Source organism: Saccopteryx leptura, chromosome 7 (genome assembly GCF_036850995.1).
Source record: "Saccopteryx leptura isolate mSacLep1 chromosome 7, mSacLep1_pri_phased_curated, whole genome shotgun sequence".
NCBI lineage: Eukaryota > Metazoa > Chordata > Mammalia > Chiroptera > Emballonuridae > Saccopteryx > Saccopteryx leptura.
In genome coordinates, this window is record NC_089509.1 from 55,567,376 (window position 1) to 55,592,312 (window position 24,937).

General features: G+C 40.2%; 1 protein-coding gene across 2 annotated transcripts in view; it reads left to right on the top strand.

The window, feature by feature from the left end:
* The window catches only part of BBS5 (Bardet-Biedl syndrome 5), a 38,227-nt gene extending 15,689 nt beyond the window's left edge, over positions 1-22,538 (top strand). Inside the window, exons 6-12 of one of the 2 annotated variants that reach the window (XM_066346664.1) lie at positions 4,342-4,477; positions 10,933-11,028; positions 15,045-15,107; positions 16,868-17,002; positions 21,087-21,170; positions 21,964-21,987; positions 22,144-22,538. In XM_066346664.1, coding sequence (XP_066202761.1) covers positions 4,342-4,477; positions 10,933-11,028; positions 15,045-15,107; positions 16,868-17,002; positions 21,087-21,170; positions 21,964-21,987; positions 22,144-22,245 — 640 coding nt within the window. In that variant the 3' untranslated portion in view covers positions 22,246-22,538. The remainder of the gene's footprint in view (positions 1-4,341; positions 4,478-10,932; positions 11,029-15,044; positions 15,108-16,867; positions 17,003-21,086; positions 21,171-21,963; positions 21,988-22,143) is intronic. The other variant, XM_066346665.1, reaches the window with a different exon arrangement.
* The last annotated feature ends 2,399 nt before the right edge of the window (positions 22,539-24,937 follow it).

Here is a 24,937-nt window from a genome sequence, read left to right on the forward strand (position 1 = left end):
GAGCCAATAACCCCACGCTCAAGCCGGCAAACCCTTGCTCAAGCTGGTGAGCCTGCACTCAGGCCAGATGAGCCCTCACTCAAGCTGGAAACCTCAGGGTTTTGAACCTGGGACCTCATCATCCCAGGTTGATGCTCTATCCACTGTGCCACCACTGGTCATACTGAAAATTTCTGAATTATATCTCTGTCAGCTCTATGTATTGCAAATATATTTTTTATTTTCCTAGTTTGTTGATTTTTAATTTTGTTCATTTTAAATCTATGTAATGGGGTTTTTTTTAGAGATATAATCCCCATATATAAAATTTACTATCTTAAAGTTCACAGTTTGGTAGTTTGGATATATGTAAAAGGTTGTGCAACTCCCCTCATTACCCAATTCCAGGGTATTTCTATCACCCTAAAAAGAAACTGCTAAGAGTGTCACTCCCCATTCTCTCCTCATAGCTCCTGACAACCACTGATTTACTTTATGTCTCTATGTATTTGCCTACTCTGGACATTACATATAAATGGAATCATACAATATTGTGGCCTTTTATGTCTTACTTCTTTCACTTACCTAAATGTTTTCAAGGTCCATCCATGTTGTAGTATGCAGTACTTATTCCTTTTTATAGCTGAATAATATTCCATTGTACAGACACATATTTGTTTATCCACTCATCTGTTAATAGACATTTTTATCTATTATGAGTAATGCTGCTATGAACATTCCAGTACAAGTTTTGTGTCAAAACATATTTTTTAGATCTCTTGGGCATATACCTAAACCTTAGCTTTTTATTTCACTCAGAGAAGTAATATAAAATCAAACTTAAAGGGAGCAGGGAAGCTGCTTTTCTTTAAGAGTATAAAAATGTTATGTGTTTCCTCCCAAAATAATTTACAGCATTAATAGTTTCTGTTTTCTCCCTTGGGTTAAATATTGAAGGAAATTAAGATTTATAAGCAAATGCTCATATCCTGCTCCTTCACAATTTATATATTACAAGGCTAATTAGTAAAAATCAGAAATATAACCTTGAGTATTATAATTTATATAAATGACTTCTAAAGTTATTTAGGGTAAGAAAAATTTTAGTTTCATTAAATGGGTAAATTAGCCTACATTTTTATGTGGTAAAATTAGAATTAATTCATCAAAAGTTAATAATTTTTTATAGTAGCCAAGATATGAGGAAACCCAGGTGCCCATCAATAGACAAGTGGGTAAAAAAGTTGCAGTGCATATTATACATTGGAATATTACTTGGCCATGAAAAAGAGTGAAATCTTACCATTTGTGACAGCATGGATGGACCTAGAAGATATTATATTAAGTGAAATAAGACAAAAAGACAGATACTATATGATTTCACTTACATGTGGGATCTAAGGAACAAAATAAATGAACAAACAAAATAGAAAAACTCATAGTTGCAGAGTACAGACTGATGGTTGCAAGAGGGGTGGGGGAGTTGGTAGACTGGATGAAAAAGATGAAGGGATTGAGTACAAATTGGTAGTTACAGAATAGTTATGGGGTGTAAAGTACAGCACGGGGAATGTAGTCAGTAATACTGTAATAACTATGTATGATGCCAGGTGGGCACTGGAAATACCAAAGAGGGGAGTACTTTGTAAAGGATGTGATTATCTGACCACTCTGCTGTACACCTTAAACTAAGAGAAAGTAATATTGAATGTAAACTATAATTGAAAAATGAAACTTCAAATGTTAGGAATTTTCTTCTATATTTATTGTTACTTGATACAGACGTGGGAAGAAAACAAACTTAAGAGGGACTTTACACACACACAAACACAGATACATACACTGTCCTAGACTCTGTCCTAGACTCTATCCTAGGGTTACTTTTGGAGTTGGTACAGCTTCTTTCTAATTTTTTTGTATAGAGACAGATGGGAGCATATTGAATGGAAGCATTTTGATAGAAAAAGTAATTTTCTTTTTTTTTTTTTTTTTTAAATTTTTTTTATTTTTCTGAAGCTGGAAACAGGGAGAGACAGTCAGACAGACTCCCGCATGCGCCCGACCGGGATCCACCCGGCACGCCCACCAGGGGCGATGCTCTGCCCACCAGGGGGCGATGCTCTGCCCATCCTGGGCGTCGCCATGTTGCGACCAGAGCCACTCTAGCGCCTGAGGCAGAGGCCACAGAGCCATCCCCAGCGCCCAGGCCATCTTTGCTCCAATGGAGCCTTGGCTGCGGGAGGGGAAGAGAGAGACAGAGAGGAAAGTGCGGCGGAGGGGTGGAGAAGCAAATGGGCGCTTCTCCTGTGTGCCCTGGCCGGGAATCGAACCCGGGTCCTCCGCACGCTAGGCCGACGCTCTACCGCTGAGCCAACCGGCCAGGGCAGAAAAAGTAATTTTCATGTCTATTATATACAAGCATTGTTTTCCAGTTTGAGAAAATCTGTGTCTTCTCATTGAGCTATGTGATATATACTGCCTTAAAAATTAGACATCTAGGCCTGACCTGTGGTGGCACAGTGGATAAAGCGTCGACCTGGAAATGCTGAGGTCGCTGGTTCAAAACCCTGGGCTTGCCTGGTCAAGGCACATATGGGAGTTGATGCTTCCTGCTCCTCCCTCCCCCTTCTCTCTCTCTCTCTCTCTCTCTCTCTCTCCTCTCTAAAAAATTAATAAAAAAAAAATTAGACAACTAGGCCCTGGCCAGTTAGCTCAGTCGGTTAAGAGCGTTGTCTTGAAACAACATGGTTAACCCCTGGTCAGGGCACACACAGGAAGCAACCAAGGAATGCACAACTGAGTGGAACAACAAATGAATGCTTCCCTTCCTCCTACCCTCTCTCTTCCTTCCTCTCTGTCTCAAAAAAAGTTTCTGGCCAGATAGCTTGGTTAGTTGAAGTATTTTCCAGAGCACAGAGGTTGCTGGTTCAATTCCCTGGTCAGGGTACATACAGAAGCATTCAGTGTTCCTGTCTCTCTCTCCCTACCTCTCTTAAAAAAAAATTAGATAAAATATGTAAATGCTTCACTAAAATAACAAAGTCTACAAAAGGCTATAATCACCAAGACTTATTAAAAAGAAAAAAATTGTAATTTACTGTAATAATTTGAGTGATGTGTATTAAGTACTAACAACTGTACATTCTAGTACAGGGGTAGTCAACCTTTTTATACATACAGCTCACTTTTGTATCTGTTAGTTGTAAATTTTTTTTTTCCCCATTTTTCCGAAGCTGGAAACGAGGAGGCAGTCAGACAGACTCCCGCATGCGCCCGACCAGGATCCACCCGGCATGCCCACCAGGGAGTGATGCTTTGCCCCTCTGGGCGTCGCTCTGTTGCGTCCAGAGCCATTCTAGCGCCTGAGGTAGAGGCCACAGAGCCATCCCCAGCGTCCGGGCCATCTTTGCTCCAATGGAGCCTCACTGCAGGAGGGGAAGAGAGAGACAGAGAGGAAGGAGAGGGGGAGGGGTAGAGAAGCAAATGGGCGCCTCTCCTGTGTGCCCTGGCCGGGAATCGAACCCAGGACTCCTGCACGCCAGGCCGACGCTCTACCGCTGAGCCAACCGGCCAGGGCTAAGTAGTAAAATTTTTTAAATGCCCACTGGTTCCACAGTAATGGTGATTTATAAAATAGGGAAGTAACTTTACTTTATAAAATTTATAAAGCAGAGTTATAGCAAGTTAAAGCATATAATAATAATTACTTACCAAGTACTTTATGTTGGATTTTCACTAAGTTTGGCAGAATAAATCTTTATAAAACAACTTACTATAAAGCCCTGGCCGGTTGGCTCAGTGGTAGAGCATCAGCCTGGCGTGTGGAAGTCCCGGGTTCGATTCCCGGCCAGGGCACACAGGAGAAGCGCCCATCTGCTTCTCCACCCCTCCCCCTCTCCTTCCTCTCTGTCTCTTCCCCTCCTGCAGCCAAGGCTCCATTGGAGCAAAGATGGCCCAGGCGCTGGGGATGGCTCCATGGCCTCTGCCTCAGGCACTAGAGTGGCTCTGGTCGCAACAGAGCGACGCCCCGGAGCGACGCCCCGGATGGGCAGAGCATCGCCCCCTGGTGGGCGTGCTGGGTGGATCCTGGTTGGGCGCATGCGGGAGTCTGTCTGACTGCCTCCCCGTTTCCAGCTTCAGAAAAATACAAAAAAAACCCACAAAACTTAAAACAACTTACTATAGTTAAATCTATCTTTTTATTTATACTTTGGTTGCTCCGCTACTGCCCACCATGAAAGCTGGAACGCCCACTAGTGGGCGGTAGGGACAAGGTTGACTACCACTGTTAGGTAAGTTAATATAACCGAAGAAAACTGTATTTTCAATTTCGGTTAACCTTTTGTTTTTTCTCTTTTATAGAGCATATGAAACTTCTAAAATGTATCGTGATTTTAAAGTGAGAAGTGCACTAATTCAAAATAAGCAACTAAGATTATTACCACAAGAACATGTATATGATAAAATCAATGGAGTGTGGAATTTATCCAGTGATCAGGTATTGTACAAAAAACTAATGAACCTTTTGGGTCAGTGCCTTGGTAATCATTTTTCCATTTATCATTAGGTTTGTATATTCATTTAATGCTGTTAAAATTAGCATTATAGCCTGGCCTGTGGTGGCGCAGTAGATAAAGCACCGACCTGGAACGCTGAGGTTGCCAGTTCAAAACCCTGGGCTTGCCTCATCAAGGCACATATGGGAGTTGATGCTTTCTGCTCCTACTTTCCTCTTTCCTTCTCTCTCTCTCTCTCTCTGTCTTCTTTCTAAAATGAATAAATAAAATCTTTTTTAAAAATTAGCATTATACCTCTTGATAAGTTAACATTATAGCTCTTGATTTAAAATAATCTAATTTTCATATTTTGATGGTTTTGTCCATTTTTTAAAATTTTTATTTACTTATTTATATTTATTTATTTTTGTATTTTTTACAGAGACAGAGTGAGTCAGAGAGAGGTATAGACAGGGACAGACAGACAGGACCGTAGAGATGAGAAGCATCAATCACCAGTTTTTCATTGAGCATTGCAACACCTTAGTTGTTCATTGACTGCTTTCTCATATGTGCCTTGACCGCAGGCCTTCAGCAAACCAAGCAACCCCTTATTGGACTCAGCGACCTTGGGTTCAAGCTGGTAAGCCCCCGCTCAAACCAGATGAGCCCGCGCTCAAGCTGGCGACCTTGGGGTCTCGAACCTGGGTCCTCCACATCCCAGTCTGACACTCTATCCACTGCGCCACTGCCTGGTCAGGTGGTTTTGTCCATTTTAGCAACATTTGTTCTACATTGAATTTAGAGTTGAATGGGCCTTAGAGATCATCTCCAGTTCAGTGTCTATTCACCTGTAGATGAAAAACTCAGGACCCAAAGAATTAAGTGACCTCATACATCTAATTTGTCCCACAGCCATGATCTTCCATCTTATACCACGACATCAGTGATTTTCAACCAGTGTGCCCTAAGAATTTTTTTTTTAATTTTTTAAAGATTTTATTTATTCAATTTTCAGAGAGGAGAGAGAGAGAGAGACAGAGAGACAGAGAGAGAGAAAGGGGAGGAGCAGGAAGCATCAACTCCCATATGTGCCTTGACCAGGCAAGCCCAGGGTATCGAACAGGCGACCTCAGCATCCCAGTTCGACGCTTTATCCCACTGCGCCACCACAGGTCAGGCCCTAAGAATTTTTGAAACATGCAATCCCTGACTATTTAGTCAGGGACACTAACCTCTTTTCCCTTACCAGTGGTAGTCAACCTGGTCCCTACTGCCCACTAGTGGGCATTCCAGCTTTCATAGTGGGCGGTAGCGGAGCAACCAAAGTATAAATAAAAAGATAGATTTAACTATAGTAACTTGTTTTATAAAGATTTATTCTTCCAAACTTAGCGAAAATCCGACATAAAGTACTTGGTAAGTAATTATTATTATATGCTTTAACTTGCTGTAACTCTGCTTTATAAATTTTATAAAGTAAAGTTACTTCCCTACTTTATAAATCACCATTACTGTGGAACCCTTGGGCAGTTAGAAAATTTTACTACTAACAGCAATACAAAAATGGGCAACAGGTGCCCTGTCTGGTTGGCTCAGTGGTAGAGCGTCGGCCTGGCGTGCAGGAGTCCAGAGTTCGATTCCCGGCCAGGGCACACAGGAGAAGCGCCCATCTGCTTCTCCACCCCTCCCCCTCTCCTTCCTCTCTGTCTCTCTCTTTCCCTCGCGCACTGGAGCAAAGAAAGTTTGCCCGGGCGCTGAGGATGACTCTGTGGCCTCTGCCTCAGGTGCTAGAATGGCTCTGATTGCGGCAGAGCGACACCCCAAGATGGGCAGAACATCGCCCCCTGGTGGGCGTGCCGGGTGGATCCCGGTCGGGCACATGCGGGAGTCTGACTGCCTCCCCGTTTCCAACTTTAGGAAAATACAAAAAAAAAAAAAGAAAGTGGGCAGTAGGTATAAAAAGGTTAACTCCTCCTGCCTTAGACTGTCAAATGAAAAAATGACAGATACCAACACAACAGTAGCCATTCACTGTGAATGAATCAGGGTTATACCTATTTTTTTGTCAGATCGGCAAAATACTTTTTGGCGTGCCTCAGAATTTTAGTAATTAGTTCATGTATGCGAGGAGATGAAAAAGGTTGAGAATCCCTCTACTGCGCATCTTGATAATCTATGCTAATGGAGGAGAGTCATGGAATGGACCATCACAGAAGCTTTTTAATCTGATCTTTTTTTGAGAGAGAGAGAAGGAAGCATCAATTTGTTGTTCCATTTAGTTGTGCCATTGATTGCTTTCATATATGGTCAAGTTCTGACCAGGGTTCAAATCAGCGGTCAAGCCGGCACCCTTGGAATCGAGCCAGCACCCTCGGGATCGAGCTGGCTACCATAGGATCAAGCCGGCCACCCACCAGCAACCTTGGTGCTCCAGGATGACTTTCTATCCACTGTGCCACTGGCCAGGGCAGGGGTCCCCAAACTACAGCCTGCAGGCCGCATGCGGCCCCCTGAGGCCATTTATCCGGCCCCGCCGCACTTCCGGAAGGGGCACCTCTTTCATTGGTGGTCAGTGAGAGGAGCACTGTATGTGGCGGTACCGCAAAGCGCAGCGTCGCTCACATACAGTACTACTTCCGTTTTATTTTTTTACTTTAAGATATGTGCAGTGTGCATAGGGATTTGTTCATAGTTTTTTTTATAGTCCGGCCCTCCAACGGTCTGAGGGACAGTGAACTGGCTGGCCCCCTGTGTAAAAAGTTTGGGGACCGGTGGGCCAGGGCTTAATCTGGCATTTATGGAATTAAATGTATAATTTATTTGGTGACTTCTATATCCATTATTATAACTTTTTATCTGCTCTTGAAATTATTACCAGTTGAAACATATAAGCAAGTAATAATTGAAATAAGTAACATTACTTTTTAGAGAAAAAGTTGTCTCTTACTAAGAATAGTGTGTGTGTTATAACCTAGATTAAAATGATAACCACTAGCCTGACCAGGCGGTGGCGCAGTGGATAGAGCGTCAGACAGGGATGTGGAGAACCCAGGTTCAAGATCCCCAAGGTCACCACCTTGAGCGCGGGTTCATCTGGTTTGAGCAAGGCTCACGAGCTTGGACGCAAGGTCAGTGGCTTGAGCACGGGGTTACTCGGTCTGCTGTAGCCCCACGGTCAAGGCACATATGAGAAAGCAATCAATGAACAACTAAGGTGTCAAAACGAAAAACTGATTGATGCTTCTTATCTCTCTCTGTTCCTGTCTGTCTGTCCCTATCTGTCCCTCTTTCTGACTCTGTCTCTGTAAGAAAAAGTAATAATAAAAAATTTTAAAAAAAGATAACCGCTGTACTAAAGCTATAGTATTTGAATGAAGAGCTTCTTATTAAATAGCAACTTATATATTTAAATTGTAAATAAACTTTGCTTATTTGAAAAGTTCTGGTTTTAAACTATGATAAAGGTTCTATAGGAGATTCTCCTTTCCTTGGGAGTCAGCAAAGTTTATTCTGTAAAGGTCCAGGTGGTAAATATTTTAGGTTTTGCAGGCCATATAGTTTCTGTTCCAACTTCTCAGTCCTGCCATTGTAGTGTGAAACCAGCCGTAGACAATACATAAACAAGTGAGTGTGACCGTATTTCAGTAAAACTTTATTTATTTTTAAACTTTTTATTGATTTTAGAGAGGAGAGAGAGAGAAAGTGGGAAGGGAGGAATAGGAAGCATCAACTGGTAGTAGTTGCGTCTCATATGTGCCTTGACCAGGCAAGCCCCAGGTTTTGCACCTGCGACCTCAGCGTTCCAGGTCGATGCTTTATCCACTGCGCCACCACAGGTCAGGCTCAATAAAACTTTATTATGGACAATGAAGTTTGAGTTTCATACAGTATTCATGTGTCATAACATTGTTCTTTTAATTTTTTCCCAAAAATTTAAAAATTATCCTTAGCTTGTGGGTCATACAAAATGAGGCAATAGGCCAGATTTGGTCCATGGACCATAGTTTTTTGACTCCTGCTCTAGGTCATAGCTTAGATGTCACCTTCTGAATACTTTTTGTTTGTTCCTTATGCAACCTGTACTCCATTACCACTCCATATGATTGGCACTCTAAAATACAGAGTTTATCTACATTAGACAATAGGCTTTCTAAGGGTAGGGGAGGAGTTAACTCTGTTCATAGTTAGAGTCTTACCACCTCACACAACACCTGGCATTTTTTATAAATTAAGATGTTCCAAAATTATCAGATATCTCATCTTATTGAAAGTAGGGATATTATTGTCAACCAAACTCATGTTTATTGAAAAATAATTAAGTATGCCTTCCTATAATTTTTTTAAATCTTTAGGGTGTTTTACAAGTTCTTTTCTAAAATAAGAGGGAAAGAATGACATAAAGAATTATTCCTACTTGACTTGTGGTGGTGCAGTGGACGGAGCATGGACCTGGAACAATGAGTTGATGCTTCCCGCTCCCCGTGCCCCACCTTTCTCTCTCTCTCTCCCTCTCCCTCTCTCGTTCTCCCTCTCCTCTCCCTAAAGTCAATAAATAAAATCTTTGTTTAAAAGAATTATTCCTTATAAAGTTAAGCTTAGTATTGTTTAATAGGACTTGGGTTCCGAATAGTGTTGCTAACACTTTTTATATAACAGTTAATATTTTGTGGCTCTGGTCAGGTTGCTCAGTGGATAGAGTACTGTCCTGACATGGCAAGGTTGCAGGTTCAGTCCCCAGTCAGGGCACATGTGGGAAGCAGCCAGTGAGTGCACAACTAAATGGAACAACTAAGTGGAACGAGTTAATGCTTTTCTCTCTTTCTCTCAAATCAATGGACTAATTTAAAAATGAGTAAATAATTTTTTGCGAGATATGAGTGGAAGGAGGGGGTAAAATACAAACTTACTAGTTTATTTATAATTGGGAAATAGTTGATCTTTTCTTCCATTTCAAACCAGGTTATCCCAGAAGAAGGCATTTTAGGTTTTCCGTTGGTTGGTGAATGTTTTATGTGCAACATCAAAATAAAACATAAAATTCCTCTGGTGTATGTATAGGGAGGAGATGAAAAATGATAGATAAATGGTAGAGGCAGGCCCTGGCCGGTTGGCTCAGCGGTAGAGCGTCGGCCTGGCGTGCGGGGGACCCGGGTTCGATTCTCGGCCAGGGCACAAAGAAGAAGCGCCCATTTGCTTCTCCACCCCCCCCCCTTCCTCTCTGTCTCTCTCTTCCCCTCCCGCAGCCAAGGCTCCATTGGAGCAAAAATGGCCCGGGCGCTGGGGATGGCTCCTTGACCTCTGCCCCAGGCGCTAGAGTGGCTCTGGTTGCGGCAGAGTGACGCCCCGGAGGGGCAGAGCATCGCCCCCTGGTGGGCAGAGCGTTGCCCCTGGTGGGCGTGCCGGGTGGATCCCGGACGGGCACATGCGGGAGTCTGTCTGACTGTCTCTCCCCGTTTCCAGCTTCAGAAAAATAGAAAAAAAAAAAAAATGGTAGAGGCAGTTAACTTTGGTGCCATATTACTAGGTCTTAAGATTTTTTTAGGCCACTTAGCTGTTGTATTGGGATAATTTTGAGAGATGTTGAGGGGCCATGTAACTGGAAAATTAGTTTTGATCTATAGTTAGTGTGGAAGAGCCATAAAACATCTCTTATGGACTGATGGGGTTATCCACGTGTATTTTGTCTTTTTTTTTTTTTTTTTTACAGAGAGAGAGAGAATCAGAGAGAGGGATAGATAGGGACAGACAGACAGGAACGGAGAGATGAGAAACATCAATTATTAGTTTTTCATTGTGACACCTTAGTTTTTCATTGATTGCTTTCTCATATGTGCCTTGACCATGGGGCTACAGCAGACTGAGTAACCCCTTGCTTGAGCCAGTGACCTTGGGTGCAAACTGGTAAGCTTTTGCTCAAACCAGATGAGCCTGCACTCAAGCTGGCAACCTCGGGGTCTCAAATCTGGGTCCTCTGCATCCCAGTCCAACGCTCTATCCACTACGCCACTGCCTGGTCAGGCTATTTTGTTTTTTTCTTACCACAACTCCCTTGCCTTGACATACTCAGGTTTTGAGTAATAGTCATAATAAGATCTAATACTTGTAGAATGCCTTCTGTGTGCCAGGCCCTGTGATACAGGCTTTATTTACATGAGTTATTTAATCAAATATTCATTTCACATTTGACACAATGCACCAAGAAGAAATTTGCGCCTGGTCAGACAACTGGTAAGTACGGGTAGTATAATGATGAGAGTCTAACTCCAGAGTCCGTGCCTCAGTATTCTAACTGTACTGCCATACAGTGAATGATGAAGTCATTAATACTCGATAATACTCAGTTCTGGTATTTGCTGTTGCTCTGATCATTAGAATCATTCTGGTGTTTAGCAAATAAAGAATAAGTATTCAAACAAATGATCGTTGATGTATCTCTCATTACTCTCCTTTACAGGGAAATTTGGGAACCTTTTTTATTACCAATGTGAGAATTGTGTGGCATGCAAATATGAATGATGCTTTTAATGTCAGTATACCATATCTGCAAATTGTAAGTATGTGCTTTTTGATGAATTTTGATGACCTAATTTTATTGCAGAATAAATCATTTCTGTTCAATAGTTAATAGGACTTTAGGGATTAGATGAGTCTTCTTTCTCCCTTTTTAATGGCAGCAGTTTAGCTGAGATCATAGTTTTAAAATGTTGATAATTTACTATTTGAACATAGAAAAGACCCAATTGTACTTAACATTCAAGAGAAACAGCACCATTATCAACTTGCTATTAAGAGAGAAATATATTGGATTCTAGAAATTTAAGTTTTCATACAGATTCAAAGGAGTATTTCTTAGATTCCGTTCAAAGTGTTTTGGTTCCTAACGTTTGCCAAACCCTTCCCATGAGACAGGTGTGTGGTGGTTCTGGCGTGGCTTCAGCACACTCATCCATACACTTGATTTTGTCTCTCCTGCTACTTTCTGCTCAAACCCTTTTAAAGCCAGAATGAAATCATTAATCCTGTGAATAAATTGTTTTTATTGTATTCAGATACGCTTTGATGAAAGAAATCAAGATGGTTTTTAATGATAATGGGTTTGGCTTAAGTTAAAGCTGTTTAAATTCAGAAAAAGAACTAACTACAGCCTGACCTGTGCTGGCGCAGTGGACAGACCGTTGTCCTGGAACGCTGAGGTCGCTGGTTCGAAACCCTTGGTTTGCCCAGTCAAGGCACATACGAGAAGCAACTACTACAAGTTGATGCTTCCACTGCTCCGCCCCCACTTCTCTCTCTCTCCTCTCTCTAAAATCAATAAATAAAACCTTTTTAAAATTTTAAAAAATAAGAACTAACTACATATAAGACCAATTTGTTTATAATCTGCTGCTGCTGTTATAAGTATGTGATATGGTGAAACTCCAAGAAACTGAAGAATTTTGTTTTATATATAAAAAGCTATGTTAGACCAGTGCAAGTCAGATGGTACATAGAAATGCTAATGAAAATCCTGTGAGGTTCTCCTATGAGAATCTCCCTTATAGTATATAACTAGTCTACAGACTAAGCAGTTTCATTAATAAATATTTATGGAGTAGATACAATGTATGTGTATTTGGAAAATGTTATTTTTTAAGAGACTTCTTGGTCTGTGAGAGGCATAATTCTTTGAAAAACATTCCCAAATTTCCAAGCCTATCTTTTGCTAAATTGTTTGATTTCTGAGTTACTTTAAAATATGTAATCATTCATTTGCAAGATATTAAGAAGCTGCTCTGTGCTAGATGCTGGAGATACAGTGATGAAAGTCCTGGTCTTCACAGGTCTGCCAGCAAGGAGCTTTCAGTCAGGTGGTGAAAAGCAACATGTTCAACAGAAAATCGTAGATTCTGATAGGAAGAGAATTATTTCTGGCCATCTAACAAAATATAAGAATTTATAATCATGGCTGGGGAGATGGAACAGAGTCCACATAGGTGTTTGATAAATTGGTATTTATATTATTGATTGCTGTTTTACATTTGTGTGTGTGTGTGTTTTGAGGCTTGCCAACCTAAACTCTATTATGCTGAGTAACTACTGTGTAGTAAATAACCTTGTGCTTTCTGCTCTTCAAAGACTTTTTGTTATTTAAGAATACAGTTGCCAGATATGGCTCCTGGGATGAAATCAGCCAGGCCCAGACAGTTTACAATCTGGTATCATCACAGACTGTCACTAAGGGAGTCAGTCATAGTCTAACTTCAGTTCTGTGTCTCAGCCTTTGCTCTACCCCACTCTTACAGATATGTATCAATATGTATCTTCTGGCCAGTTTATCTTACTGGCCTGTGTTACCCACCATCACCTAGTTAGATTACCTATTGATAAACTGGGTGCCAATGTTTTATGGTTCTTAAACCTGGTGGAGTGTGAAGTAATCTGGAGGGAAGGCAAGGTTTTCATAAAAATTACCATTTAGTCGGTCTCCCTTTTCCCCTCCCCCTCTCCTCTAATACCTCCTTTTCTGCCTGCCCCCTCTACCTCCCCCCTCCCCCTCCCTCCTCCTTCTTACTCATCCCTCTTCCTCCTCCCTCCTTCCTCTTCTCTTCTCCTCCCCCTCCTCCTCCTCCCTCCCTCCTCCCTTCTTACTCCTTCCTCCTCCTCCCTTCTCTTCCTACTCCTCCCTCTTCCTCCTTATCCTTCCTCCCCTCCCTCCCTCCTCCTCCTCTCTCCTTCTCCCTCCCTCATTTCTTCCTTTCTTCTCTCTTCTCTCTCTTTCTCAACTTCCAATGTCTATCTGTCTGGAAGAGTGATATGTTTTCACATACCACAGATTATCCTTCTCTGTGTTTTGGTCTGCTGGTCATAATGTTAGATCCTCCATGGTTCTCTCTAACCTGCCAGCAAGTACATTTTGTATCACTTTCTACAGGTTCTGCCTGCCACTGTGCTTCTCTCTTCCCTTCTCCTTGGCACCGCCACTAACGTCACTGCTCATCTTCTGCTAAGCAAACTTAATCCTCATGTCGTGCTTACCTGTTGATGCTAATTACATTTGATCTATCCCAGCCTTCCTTGATGCCCAGTTGTGAATGCCCATAACTTTTTTTTTAAGAGAAAGAGAGACAGACAGGAAGGGAGAGAGATGAGAAGCATCAACTTGTAGTTGTGGCACTTTTAGTTGTTCATTGATTGCTTCTCATATGTGCCTTGACCCAGGGGCTCCAGCCGAGCCAGTGACCCCTTGCTCAAGCCAGTGACCTTGGGCTCCAAGCCAGCAACATTTGGGCTCAAGCCATGTCTATGATCCCATGCTCAAGTCTGCAACCCCGCAGGATGAGCCAGTGCTCAAGCTAGTGACTTTAGGGTTTTGAACCTGGGACTTCAGTGTCCCAGGTCAATGCTCTATCCACTGTGCCGCCACCAGTCAGGCAAGTTATTTTTTCTTTTAGCCACCGCCTGCGGTGGCGCAGTGGATGGAGCATCGGACTGGGATGTGGAGGACCCAGGTTCAAGACCCCAAGGTCGCCAGCTTGAACATGGACTCATCTGGTTTGAGCAAGGTTCACCAGCTTGAGCCCAAGGTTGCTGGCTTGAGCAAGGGGGTCACTCGGTCTGCTATAGCCCCACCCCCACTCCCCGATCAAGGCACATATGAGAAAGCAATCAATGAACAACTAAGGAGCCACAATGAAAAATTGATGATTCTCATCTCTCTCCCTTCCTGTCTGTCCCTATCTGTCCCTCTCTCTTACTCTCTCTGTCTCTGCCACAAAAGAAAAAAAAAAGAAATTAGCTACCTATGATGTAAGAAGCAGAAGGCACATGTGACTTTTAAAAACTAACCCAGCCTAGCCTGACCAGTCAGTGGCACAAAGCGTCAGACTAGGACGCAGAGGACCCAGGTTCGAAACCCCGGTCACTGGCTTGAGCGCAGGCTCACCAACTTGAGCATGGGATCATAGACATGACCCCATGGTTGCTGGCTTGAGCCCAAAGGTTACTAGCTTGAACCCCAAAGTTGCTGGCTTAAGCCCAAGGTCGCTGGCTTGAGGAAGGGGTCACTCATTCTGCTGTAGCCTCCTGCCCCCCCCCCCCATCAAAGCACATATGAGAAAGCAATCAATGGACAACTAAGGAGTCGCAATGAAGAACTGATGCTTCTCATCTCTCTCCCTTCCTTTCTCTGTCCTTGTCTGTCCCTCTCTCTGTCTCTGTCACAAAGAAATAAATAAATAAACAAACAAACTAACCCAGCCTTAGAAGCTACAGAAGACATTGGCTCTTCATAACTGAAATATTGCTGGCCTTTGGTTCAAACAATCCAGAAAGGTTGTGACTCTTTGGAAGTCAGAGAATTTTGTACATATTATAGATGTTATCTTTGTATTGCCTTACCAGTTAGCCGCCTATTACCAACATGACAGTTTTCATTTTCTTGATCTCTGTGGGAGTGTAATGAAAAGGAAGAGCTCTTTAGAGTATGAAAAGTAGTTTACTCTATGAAAGTTAAAAAAAATATGTTAAAACTTTACTACTATCACATGATAAAAACGAGCATTTTTTTCTTTTTCATTTTACATCTAGCGTTCAATAAAGATTAGAGATTCGAAATTTGGGTTAGCTCTTGTCATAGAAAACTCTCAGCAGGTAAGATACTTAATATTTTATCAGTCTTTAATAGATTTTTAAGTCTATTTGGCAGTCTATTTTTAGTCTTATTTATATAGTAACCAGTTTACATCCAAGAATTCTAACTATAACAAAGTTAAATGAAGAGTTTGAAGTCATGTGGTGATTGTTCCCACAGGAAGAATCCTGCTTATGTTTCTTTGTTAGACAGACATTATTATCATTATAATCATCATGTTTAATGACACAGTCAGGTCATTTTACTTTTCATGCATTGTCTCAGTCTTTACACAACCCTGTGATACAATTACTGTTCTTTCCCCATTTTACAGTCAAGGAATCTGGGGTCTAGAGAATTCAGAAACCTTGCCCATGTTCTCACAACTAGTAGGTGGTGGGGCTAGGTTTCAATTCCAGATCTGATTAACTCACAAGACTGTTTAAGTCAGTGGTCCCCAACCTTTTTTGGGCCACGGACCGCTTTAATGTCAGAAAATATCCAGACTGGCCTTTAGGGTGGGACAGATAAATGTATCATGTGACCGAGACAAGCGTCAAGAGTGAGTGTTAGACGGATGTAACAGAGGGAATCTGGTCATTTTTTAAAAATAAAGCATCGTTCAGACTTAAATATAGATAAAATGGAAATAATGTAAGTTATTTATTCTTTCTCTGCGGACCGGTACCAAATGGCCCACGGACCGGTACCGGTCCGTGGCTCAGGGATTGGGGACCACTGCTTTAAGTAACAAAGATTATATAGATACACATTCACACACAAACACACACACACACACACACACACACACACACTGCTATTTGAGATTTTATACTCTCACAAGATTATATAGTATCTAATTATAAACTGCTATGCCCCATTATGCCAAGTTATTGAAGAAGTGCATTTAAATAAGACATTTCCTTATTTATAAAATCATTCCTCTTCTAAATTCTAAGTATAAACATGAATATCTACTCATTCCTTTCACCTGGCCTATAATGGCTGCCATTCATTGAGTGCTTACTATGTTTTAGGAACTGTACGAAATGTTAGATATACATTATTTTATTTAATACAACGACTTGTTAACCATTTTATGGTTAGAAAATTGAGGCTTAGAAAGGTAATAAAAGTTTCCCAGCATCATACAGCTAGTAGACTTATTGTAAAATCAGAACTTGAACCCAGAGCATTTCTCTCACGTATTACAGTATGCTACTTAATTTTTTAACACTGTTCTCCAACAACCCATCGTGGTCAAGTTTCTCTCTTAATTCTTCCAGGAGCTAGCCTCAGGTAGGCTATTCCCTTACTTCTTTTAATATATAGTATATTCCTTTTCAAGGTCTAGCTCAAGAAAAGCTTAGTTCCCTTGGCCTTCACAATCTACAGTGTATTTTTAAACTTGAAATATCAGCTCTGATATTTACAGATGAAATGATGTGCTATCTGGATATGCTTTAAAGTAATCCTGAGTGGGTGAGGGGAGGAGGTCTGGGGGAGGGTAAGGTTACAAATGGACCAGAGTTGGCATGTTTTGTTACTTGTGTAAGCTGGATGATGGCTATGTAAGCATTTATTGTACTCTTCTTTCTGTGTTTGTATATGTTTGAAGTTTTTCAAAATAAAAATTTTAATTTAAAAAATCAGCTTACAAAAAAATCGATTTGCATATTAACCTGAAATAAAGACGATTAGAGCTATAATTTGTCATACATATGTACTTAAATTCCATTTCTCAGGCTTGTTTTTGTTCTTTTATTATTTTGTCTTGTAGAGTGGAGGATATGTTCTTGGCTTTAAAATAGATCCTGTGGAAAAACTGCAGGCATCGGTTAAGGAGATCAATTCACTTCACAGAGTGTATTCTGCCAGTCCTATATTTGGAGTGGATTATGAGATGGAAGAAAAGGTAATTCATTCACTGTGTGAAATGTAGTGTTTGTTGAATAGTTTTTACACAATCTATAAAATTTAGATACAACTATATTACGTGCCATTTCATTTTAAGCTATGTTTAAAGTGATGACTGTGCAGACTCTGCTCAGTGCGCGTGGCCCCGGGGACCCCACTGATTTGTGCTTCCACTATCTTGTCGCCGGCTTGTTCACCAATAGGACTTCCTCAGGGAAGTCTTCCTTTTTTTGTATGTGACAGCAAGAGAGAGACAGAGAGAGGGACAGATAGGGACAAACAGGGAGGGAGAGAGATGAGAAGCATCAATTCTTTGTTGCAGCGCCTTAGTTGTTCATTGACTGCTTTTTCATATGTGCCTTGACCGGGGGGCTACAGCAGAGTGAGTGACACTTTGCTCAAGCCAGCGACTTTGGGCTTCAAGCCAAATGAGCCTGCGCTCAAGCCAGTAACCTCAGAGTTTCAAACATGGGTCCTCTACATCCCAGTCCGACGCTCTATCTACTGCACCACTGCCTGGTCATGTAGGGAAGTCTTCCTTTAAAAAAATTAAAAATAAAAATAAATTTAAGCCCTGGCCGGTTGGCTCAGCGGTAGAGCGTCGGCCTAGCGTGCGGAGGACCCGGGTACGATTCCCGGCCAGGGCACACAGGAGAAGCGCTCATTTGCTTCTCCACCCCTCCGCCGCGCTTTCCTCTCTGTCTCTCCCTTCCCCTCCCGCAGCCAAGGCTCCATTGGAGCAAAGATGGCCCGGGCGCGCTGGGGATGGCTCTGTGGCCTCTGCCTCAGGCGCTAGAGTGGCTCTGGTCGCAACATGGCGACGCCCAGGATGGGCAGAGCATCGTCCCCTGGTGGGCAGAGCATTGCCCCTGGTGGGCGTGCCGGGTGGATCCCGGTCGGGCGCATGTGGGAGTCTGTCTGACTGTCTCTCCCTGTTTCCAGCTTCAGAAAAATGAAATAAATAAAATAAAATAAATAAATAAATAAATAAATTTAAAATTTAGTTGAATAATTTAATTACATAAATAAATTTCCAAATCAGTAAGGTACACTCAGACTTGATTGGCTATCTCAAATTTGGCATACCTAAAATGGAATCATTTTTCTCAAAAGCAGCATCCTGTTGATGTATCTATTTATTTACTACTTATTTATTTTTAGCATTTTCAAAGTCAGCTGTGCTCAAAACCTTGGAGTTTCCCTTCTTTATTTTTCCCATTAACTTATTTATACATTCAGTCAGTTATACCAGTCTGTTCCCTGCTCCTGTCCCTTCCTTATTTTATACATTCAGTCAGTTATACCAGTCTGTTCCCTGCTCCTGTCCCTTCCTTATTTTATACATTCAGTCAGTTATACCAGTCTGTTCTCTGCTCCTGTCCCTTCCTTTCCATGTGAACCTGACTTCAATCCCAATTTCACCATTGATTTGTGATCCTAGGCAAATCTGAGTTTTATTTTTCTCATTATAAAATGAAGATAATCTCTTAAAAAGTTATTGATTTAAAAAGTTATTGATTATGTCCATAATATGCCTGGCACATAGACACTCAGTATGTTAGCTCTACCCATTCTCTCTGCCTCCATTTCTCCTCTTTTCTCCCTCTGTGGCCGCACGTACATAATAATGGCTCACTCTGTCACCTCATGTAAATCCCTACCCAGCAGCCACCTCTTTTGGAGGGTCTTCCCTGACTATCCATCTCAAATGGCAACCCCATCACTTTTTTGTCCCTATTCTGCTCACTTGCTTTATATTTGGTAATACTGCCTGACCTGTGGTGGCGCAGTGGATAAAGCTTCGACCTGGAAATGCTGAGGTCGCCAGTTCAAAACCCTGGGCTTGCCTGGTCAAGGCACATATGGGAGTTGATGCTTCCTGCTCCTCCCCCCTTCTCTCTCTCTCTGTCTCTCCTCTGTCTCCCTCTCTGTCTCTCTCTCCTCTCTAAAAATAAATAAATAAAATTAAAAAAAATAATAAATTATATTTGGTAATACTAATCAGTCTCTTCTATAAACTCCAAGAAGTCAGGGATTTTTGTCTATTTTCTGTAACCACTTGATCTCCCACGGTCTCAACTGGCACATAATAGATTCTTAGTGAATATTCATAGTTGTTGAACGACTGTGTTGAATGCCTACTACTTGCCATTCACTGCCCAAGAACGTTATGTACATCATCATCTCACAGTTAGGGAGACTGTATTACTTGTACACAATTCCACAGCTCTGAGCAGAGTTGAAACACTGAGGCTAACCTCAAAGTATGGAATCAGGTGACTTTCTTTTTTTTCTTTTTTCTTTTTTCTTTTCTTTTTTTTTTTTTTTGTATTTTTCTGAAGTTGGAAATGGGGAGGCAGTCAGATAGACTCCCACATGCGCCCGACCGGGATCCACCTGGTATGCCCACCAGGGGGGGATGCTCTGCCCATCTGGGGCATTGCTCTGTTGCAACCAGAGCCATTCTAGCACCTGAGGCAGAGGCCATGGAGCCATCCTCAGCGCCCGGGCCAACTTTGCTCCAATGGAGCCTTGGCTGCAGGAGGGGAAAAGAGAGACAGAGAGGAAGGAGAGGGGGAGGGGTGGAGAAGCAGGTGGGCGCTTCTCCTGTGTGCCCTGGCCAAGAATCAAACCTGGGACTCCTGCATGCCAGGCCAACGCTCTACCACTGAGCCAACCGGCCAGGGCCTCTTTTTTCTTTTTTAAAAATTTTTATTTATTGATTTGAGAGAGACAAGGGGAGAGGTAGAAAGAGACAGAAACATCAATTCATTATTCAGTTTATTTATGCACTGATTGGTTGTGTCTATGTGTCCTGACCAGGGATCGAACCCACAATCTTAGTGTCTTGGGATAATACTCTAACCAACTGAGCTACTGGGCCAGGGCCAGGTCACTCTCTTATCAAGCAATAATACACTTCTACCTTCAGCCTTCCTCTACCAATTACATATCAATAAAGTCCAAATTCTTTGGGCTGGTATTAAAGATTTCAGTTGATTTTAAGTATACCTTTCCCACCTTATCTGCACAGCTGCAGTATCTGATTGTGCATGCTGTACACTCCTCAACTCTAGGGAACATTGTTCACATGGACTTTAGTGTGACTGGATGCTCCCTAGTGTTGTTCAATACTATAGCCCTACTTAGCTAATCTGTCTCATGGGACTCTCATATACTGACCATACTGGATTATTCATCATTTTACAGCCTTATCCTGTGATTTCTCATCTTTGCTGATGCTGATCCCCCCTACCAGGAATACCCTTTCCCCTAATCCTCCTTATGAAAATCATCCTCATCCTAAATGTCCCACCCAGATCACACGCCAACCTTTACGTTGTGAAAGTTTCTGGGATTCACAAGCCAAAAGTTGTACTTTTTCCAAATTCTTTTAGTATGATAGATATTGCTTTTGTTACAGCTACTTTTGTATGTTGAACCATATTATAATACTTTACCATTTTCAACTAACAAAAATGGCGATTTCATATGGTTCAACCTAATATTTAGTCACTCCCACTAGATTACAGGCCTTTTGCAGGTAAGAGCAGTGACTCTGTACCCTTGGTAGCACTATGCTAGTGCCTAATTCACCAGAGATACTCAAATATTTGAAAAACAAATTCACAAGTAGGAGTATTATATTTTGTTTTATCTTTAGAATATTTCATACAAATCTTAGTTCTTTTACTTTTTATAGAGTCTATTTAATGACTATTTTGGGAAAATTTGAAAATTTGCTATTATACAAAATTATTTTTTCTAACTATATGAAAGAAAGTCAGATGAAGTCCAAAGACAGTTTTTTCTTTAAGGATATCTCTGAGTATCATACTGAGTGTGTTATTTTGTCATTTTAATTCTTTTAATGATATTGACTTCAGATTTAAAAGCTTAAGTTTTAACTTTATTTTATTTCTCAAGTTAGTTTTAATAGAACATGTTATATAATGATTTTTATTAGACGAGTAGTTTATAATTGTTATACTTTTACAAGCATTTAAAATTCTCTCAGCACATTTTACTAAAATTATTTGTTTAATTATTACTGTCTCTGATGCATTTTCACATCTTTCCAGCCACAGCCCCTGGAAGCTCTGACAGTTGAACAAATTCAAGATGACGTGGAAATAGACTCTGATGACCACCCAGACACTTTTGTGGTGAGCATCATAAAGGAGGCTACTAAAGTTCTTGTGGGTTTTTATCTGAGTTATGTTTTATTAAATACTGGAGTAAGTATGTAAAGCACCATTGACCTTCAGACTTTTGAGAGAATTTTAAACATCAGTTGGAGAGGAATTATTTTTAAGTTAAGGATTTTGTGTGTGTGAAAATACTTTTGAATTACCAAACTGGGAAATAATTTGAGAACATGATTTTAGACATGTGAAAAGCTTTTCCACACCTTAAAATAATATAGCATGTTAAATATAGTTAATTAAATTAAAGATCTATACTTTCTATAATTAATTTTTATGAGATGTACTTCCTTTCAATATATCTTAAAGGTATATTATCTTAAAATTTGAAGATAAGTTTATTTGAGGAATAAACTTTCCCATTTCCACATTTGTGTTATTTAATTAATAGCTAAAATAATAATAATAATGCTTATTTTATATTGTCATTTATGAATCTGACCAGCATACCTCTCTTGGAACAAGTATTTTTAAACAAAAGCATGAAATTAGTATAAAATATCTAATTATAGACTACTTCTGCTATCTTAAACTACGTGCATTTGTTGACCGATTGCTTTTGTTTGGCCAGTATCTTCTTATAAACAAAAAGTAGGGGTGAAATTTCATACTTCTAAGTCAATTCTTTTTTTCTCTAAAATAAGAGTTTAGTCACAGAATTGTTCTGTATATTAGTTACCTGTTTCTTAGCCTACTGCTGACCTATTAGAATATTACATCAAGAATGTGAAATATAATTTTCTTTGTCTTATAGGCTTATTTTGCTGATGGCAATAAGGTAAGGATATTTTACCTATAGTTTATGGGGGAAAAAACTTTCTATTTTCCAACACTTAGTATTCACAAACTTAAGTGAAACCTATTTTTTGTTTTTTATTTCCTCTTCCTTGCCCACCTTCTCTATTCCCATCTCATCCTTTTACCCCACAAAAAGCAACAGGATCGTGAACCTGTATATTCAGAAGAACTGGGGCTTGCAATAGAGAAATTGAAGGATGGATTCACCCTACAGGGACTTTGGGAAGTAATGAGTTGATCTTGAGTTGAGCTGGATTTCTATTTAAAGATATTTCAAGATTAAAGATACTGGTTTTCAACTATAAGGCATGGAATAGTTTTTACAATTATAGAAAAAGCTTTTAAGAAAGTTTTTAATGATTAAGGAAAAACTCATTTTTCTAGGGTTTTACTGTCAGTTTTTTAAAAATTATATTTAAAATTGTAATCAAAGTGTATCTAGTTTGTAAATATGTTTATTTTGTACCTAATGCTTGTAAATTATTAGTCTCTGGATATTAAATGACTGTATCATATTGAATTTAATAAAGAATTAATGCAGCACCATTTAATGTTTCGAAAGTATTATTTTTAAAAATATTACTATTCTTACAGAGTAATCAAAACACAACTTTTTAAATTATTAAAATGCGCTTTAAAAAAGCTCCAAAGTGCCTAACCTGTGGTGGCACAATAGATAAAGCATGGACCCGGAATGCTGAAGTTTTCAGTTCAAAACCCTGAGCTTCCCCAGTCAAGGCACATACAGGAAGCAACCATTACTAGTTGATGCTTCCCACCCCTTCTCCCCCCCCTCCTCTCTTTAAAGTCAATAAATAAAATCTTTAAAAAACATAGCTCCAAATATGAGCCAACTCTAATATAAGTTATAACCCTTAAACTTGTCATTTTTAGGTGATCATTTCTGTAAAAACTAAAAATTATAACTAAGTCGGGAATAAACCAATCCCTATGTAAAGTTTATGCACTGTTTTGTAAATAATTTCAATATAGTTTTGGCAAAAATAAATTTTATTTTGTAAGTAAATAATTTTAAATAATTTTTTTAATTTTTATTTTTTACAGAGACAGAGAATGAGTCAGAGAGAGGGATAGACAGGGACAGACAGACAGGAACAGAGAGATGAGAAGCATCAATCATTAGTTTTTCATTGCGCGTTACAACACCTTAGTTGTTCATTGATTGCTTTCTCATATGTGCCTTGACTGCGGGCCTTCAGCAGACCGAGTAAACCCTTGCTGGAGCCAGCAACCTTGGGTCCAAGCTAGTGGGCTTTTCCTCAAACCAGATGAGCCCACACTCAAGCTGGCGACCTCGGGGGTCTCGAACCCGGGTACTCTGCATCCCAGTCCGACGCTCTATTCACTGCGCCACCGCCTGGTCAGGCTAATTTTAAATAATTTTTAAGTAAATAGTTCATTTGTTGACTTTACCCTTGCTTGTATTAATTGAAACTTTGATGTTTTCAAAACTAGGGTATTATTTCTGCTTTCTTAGTAAAGGAAGGTTTGGTGACTTCACTGGCAGCAGTGCATTGTGCTAGTGCTTCAGTGTAAAGGAACCTTTGTCAAATTACTGAAATTAGCCAAAGAAGCCCTCTTTCTCTAGAGGGAAAGGAGTATGTAAAAACATTTAAATTAAGGTTTGACTGTGTTTACAAACAAACACATAGTACAACCAAGTGCTAACCTGAGTCTAATAAAAACAATGGAAAAAGCTATAAAGTAATTATTTAAATAGGAAAAAAGGTCTACATTTTTAAGGGATGGGGTTATAATAAATAACCTATATTAGGGGAAAAGACAGTTGGAAAAATTTAGACAGGTCACAAAAAGCCACCAGGAATACTGTTTAAATAGTGTTTTGAGAAAGACTACAAAATTGCCGACTAGTAAGGAATAATGTCAAGTGCATCATCGTGTTTGCATCTGACTCATTAATCTTTTCAAATGTTAGGTGTTAGGTGTAGAGAGAAATGAGTCATTTATTGTTTAAACAACGGAGCAGCTGTTTTTCCTAGTGTGTTAAAACCTTAGTGGTGTCTATAAATGGAAAAAGAGTCAATGAGCTCTTCTTTCAGCTGTTGTTTTAGCAGCTGACAGTACCACTGACTTCACCATGATGTAAAATAAGAGAAAAAAAACCTTTACTCATGGACAGATACCCTGAAGTTTAAAAACATATAATTCCTGACCTTGGCACATTCATTTATTCAACAAATATTTATGGAGTACCCACAGCCTCTGGAGCAATAGTATTGAACAAAAGAATGCGCCCCCCCCAAAAAAAAAATCTGTCTTCATGAAGCTTATGTTCTTTTTTTAACTGTTTAAGAATACGGAGAAGTGGTACATATATATAATCGAATATGACTCAGTCATAAATAAAATAAAATCTTGCCATCTCCAACAATGTGGAGGGTATTGTGCTAGTAAAATAAATCAAAGAAAAGTCAAATGCCAGATGATCTCACTTGTATGTGAAATCTAAAAACCAAAATAAATGAACAAGAAGGACAGAAGAAGACTCATAGGTACAGAGAACATTTTCACAGTTGCCAGATGGGAGGGCAGGGTGAGAGGATGGGTGAAAATGGTGAGGGGATTAAGAAGTACAAATTGGACCCTGGCTGGGTAGATCATTTAGTTAGGGTGTCATGTTAATAACACCAAGGTTGTGGGTGCGATTCCTGGGCAGGACACATACAAGAAACAAGCAATGAATACATAAGTGAACAACAAATTGATGTTTTTCTCTCCCTCTCTCTTTCTAAAACCAATAAATAAAAATTTAAAAATAATAAAATTCATATTTACAGAATAGTTATGGGGATCTCTAGTACACCATAAGGAATAAAGTCGATAATGTAATAACTGTATATGGTGTCAGATGGGTGCTAGATTTATCAGAGCTATCACTTCATAAGTTA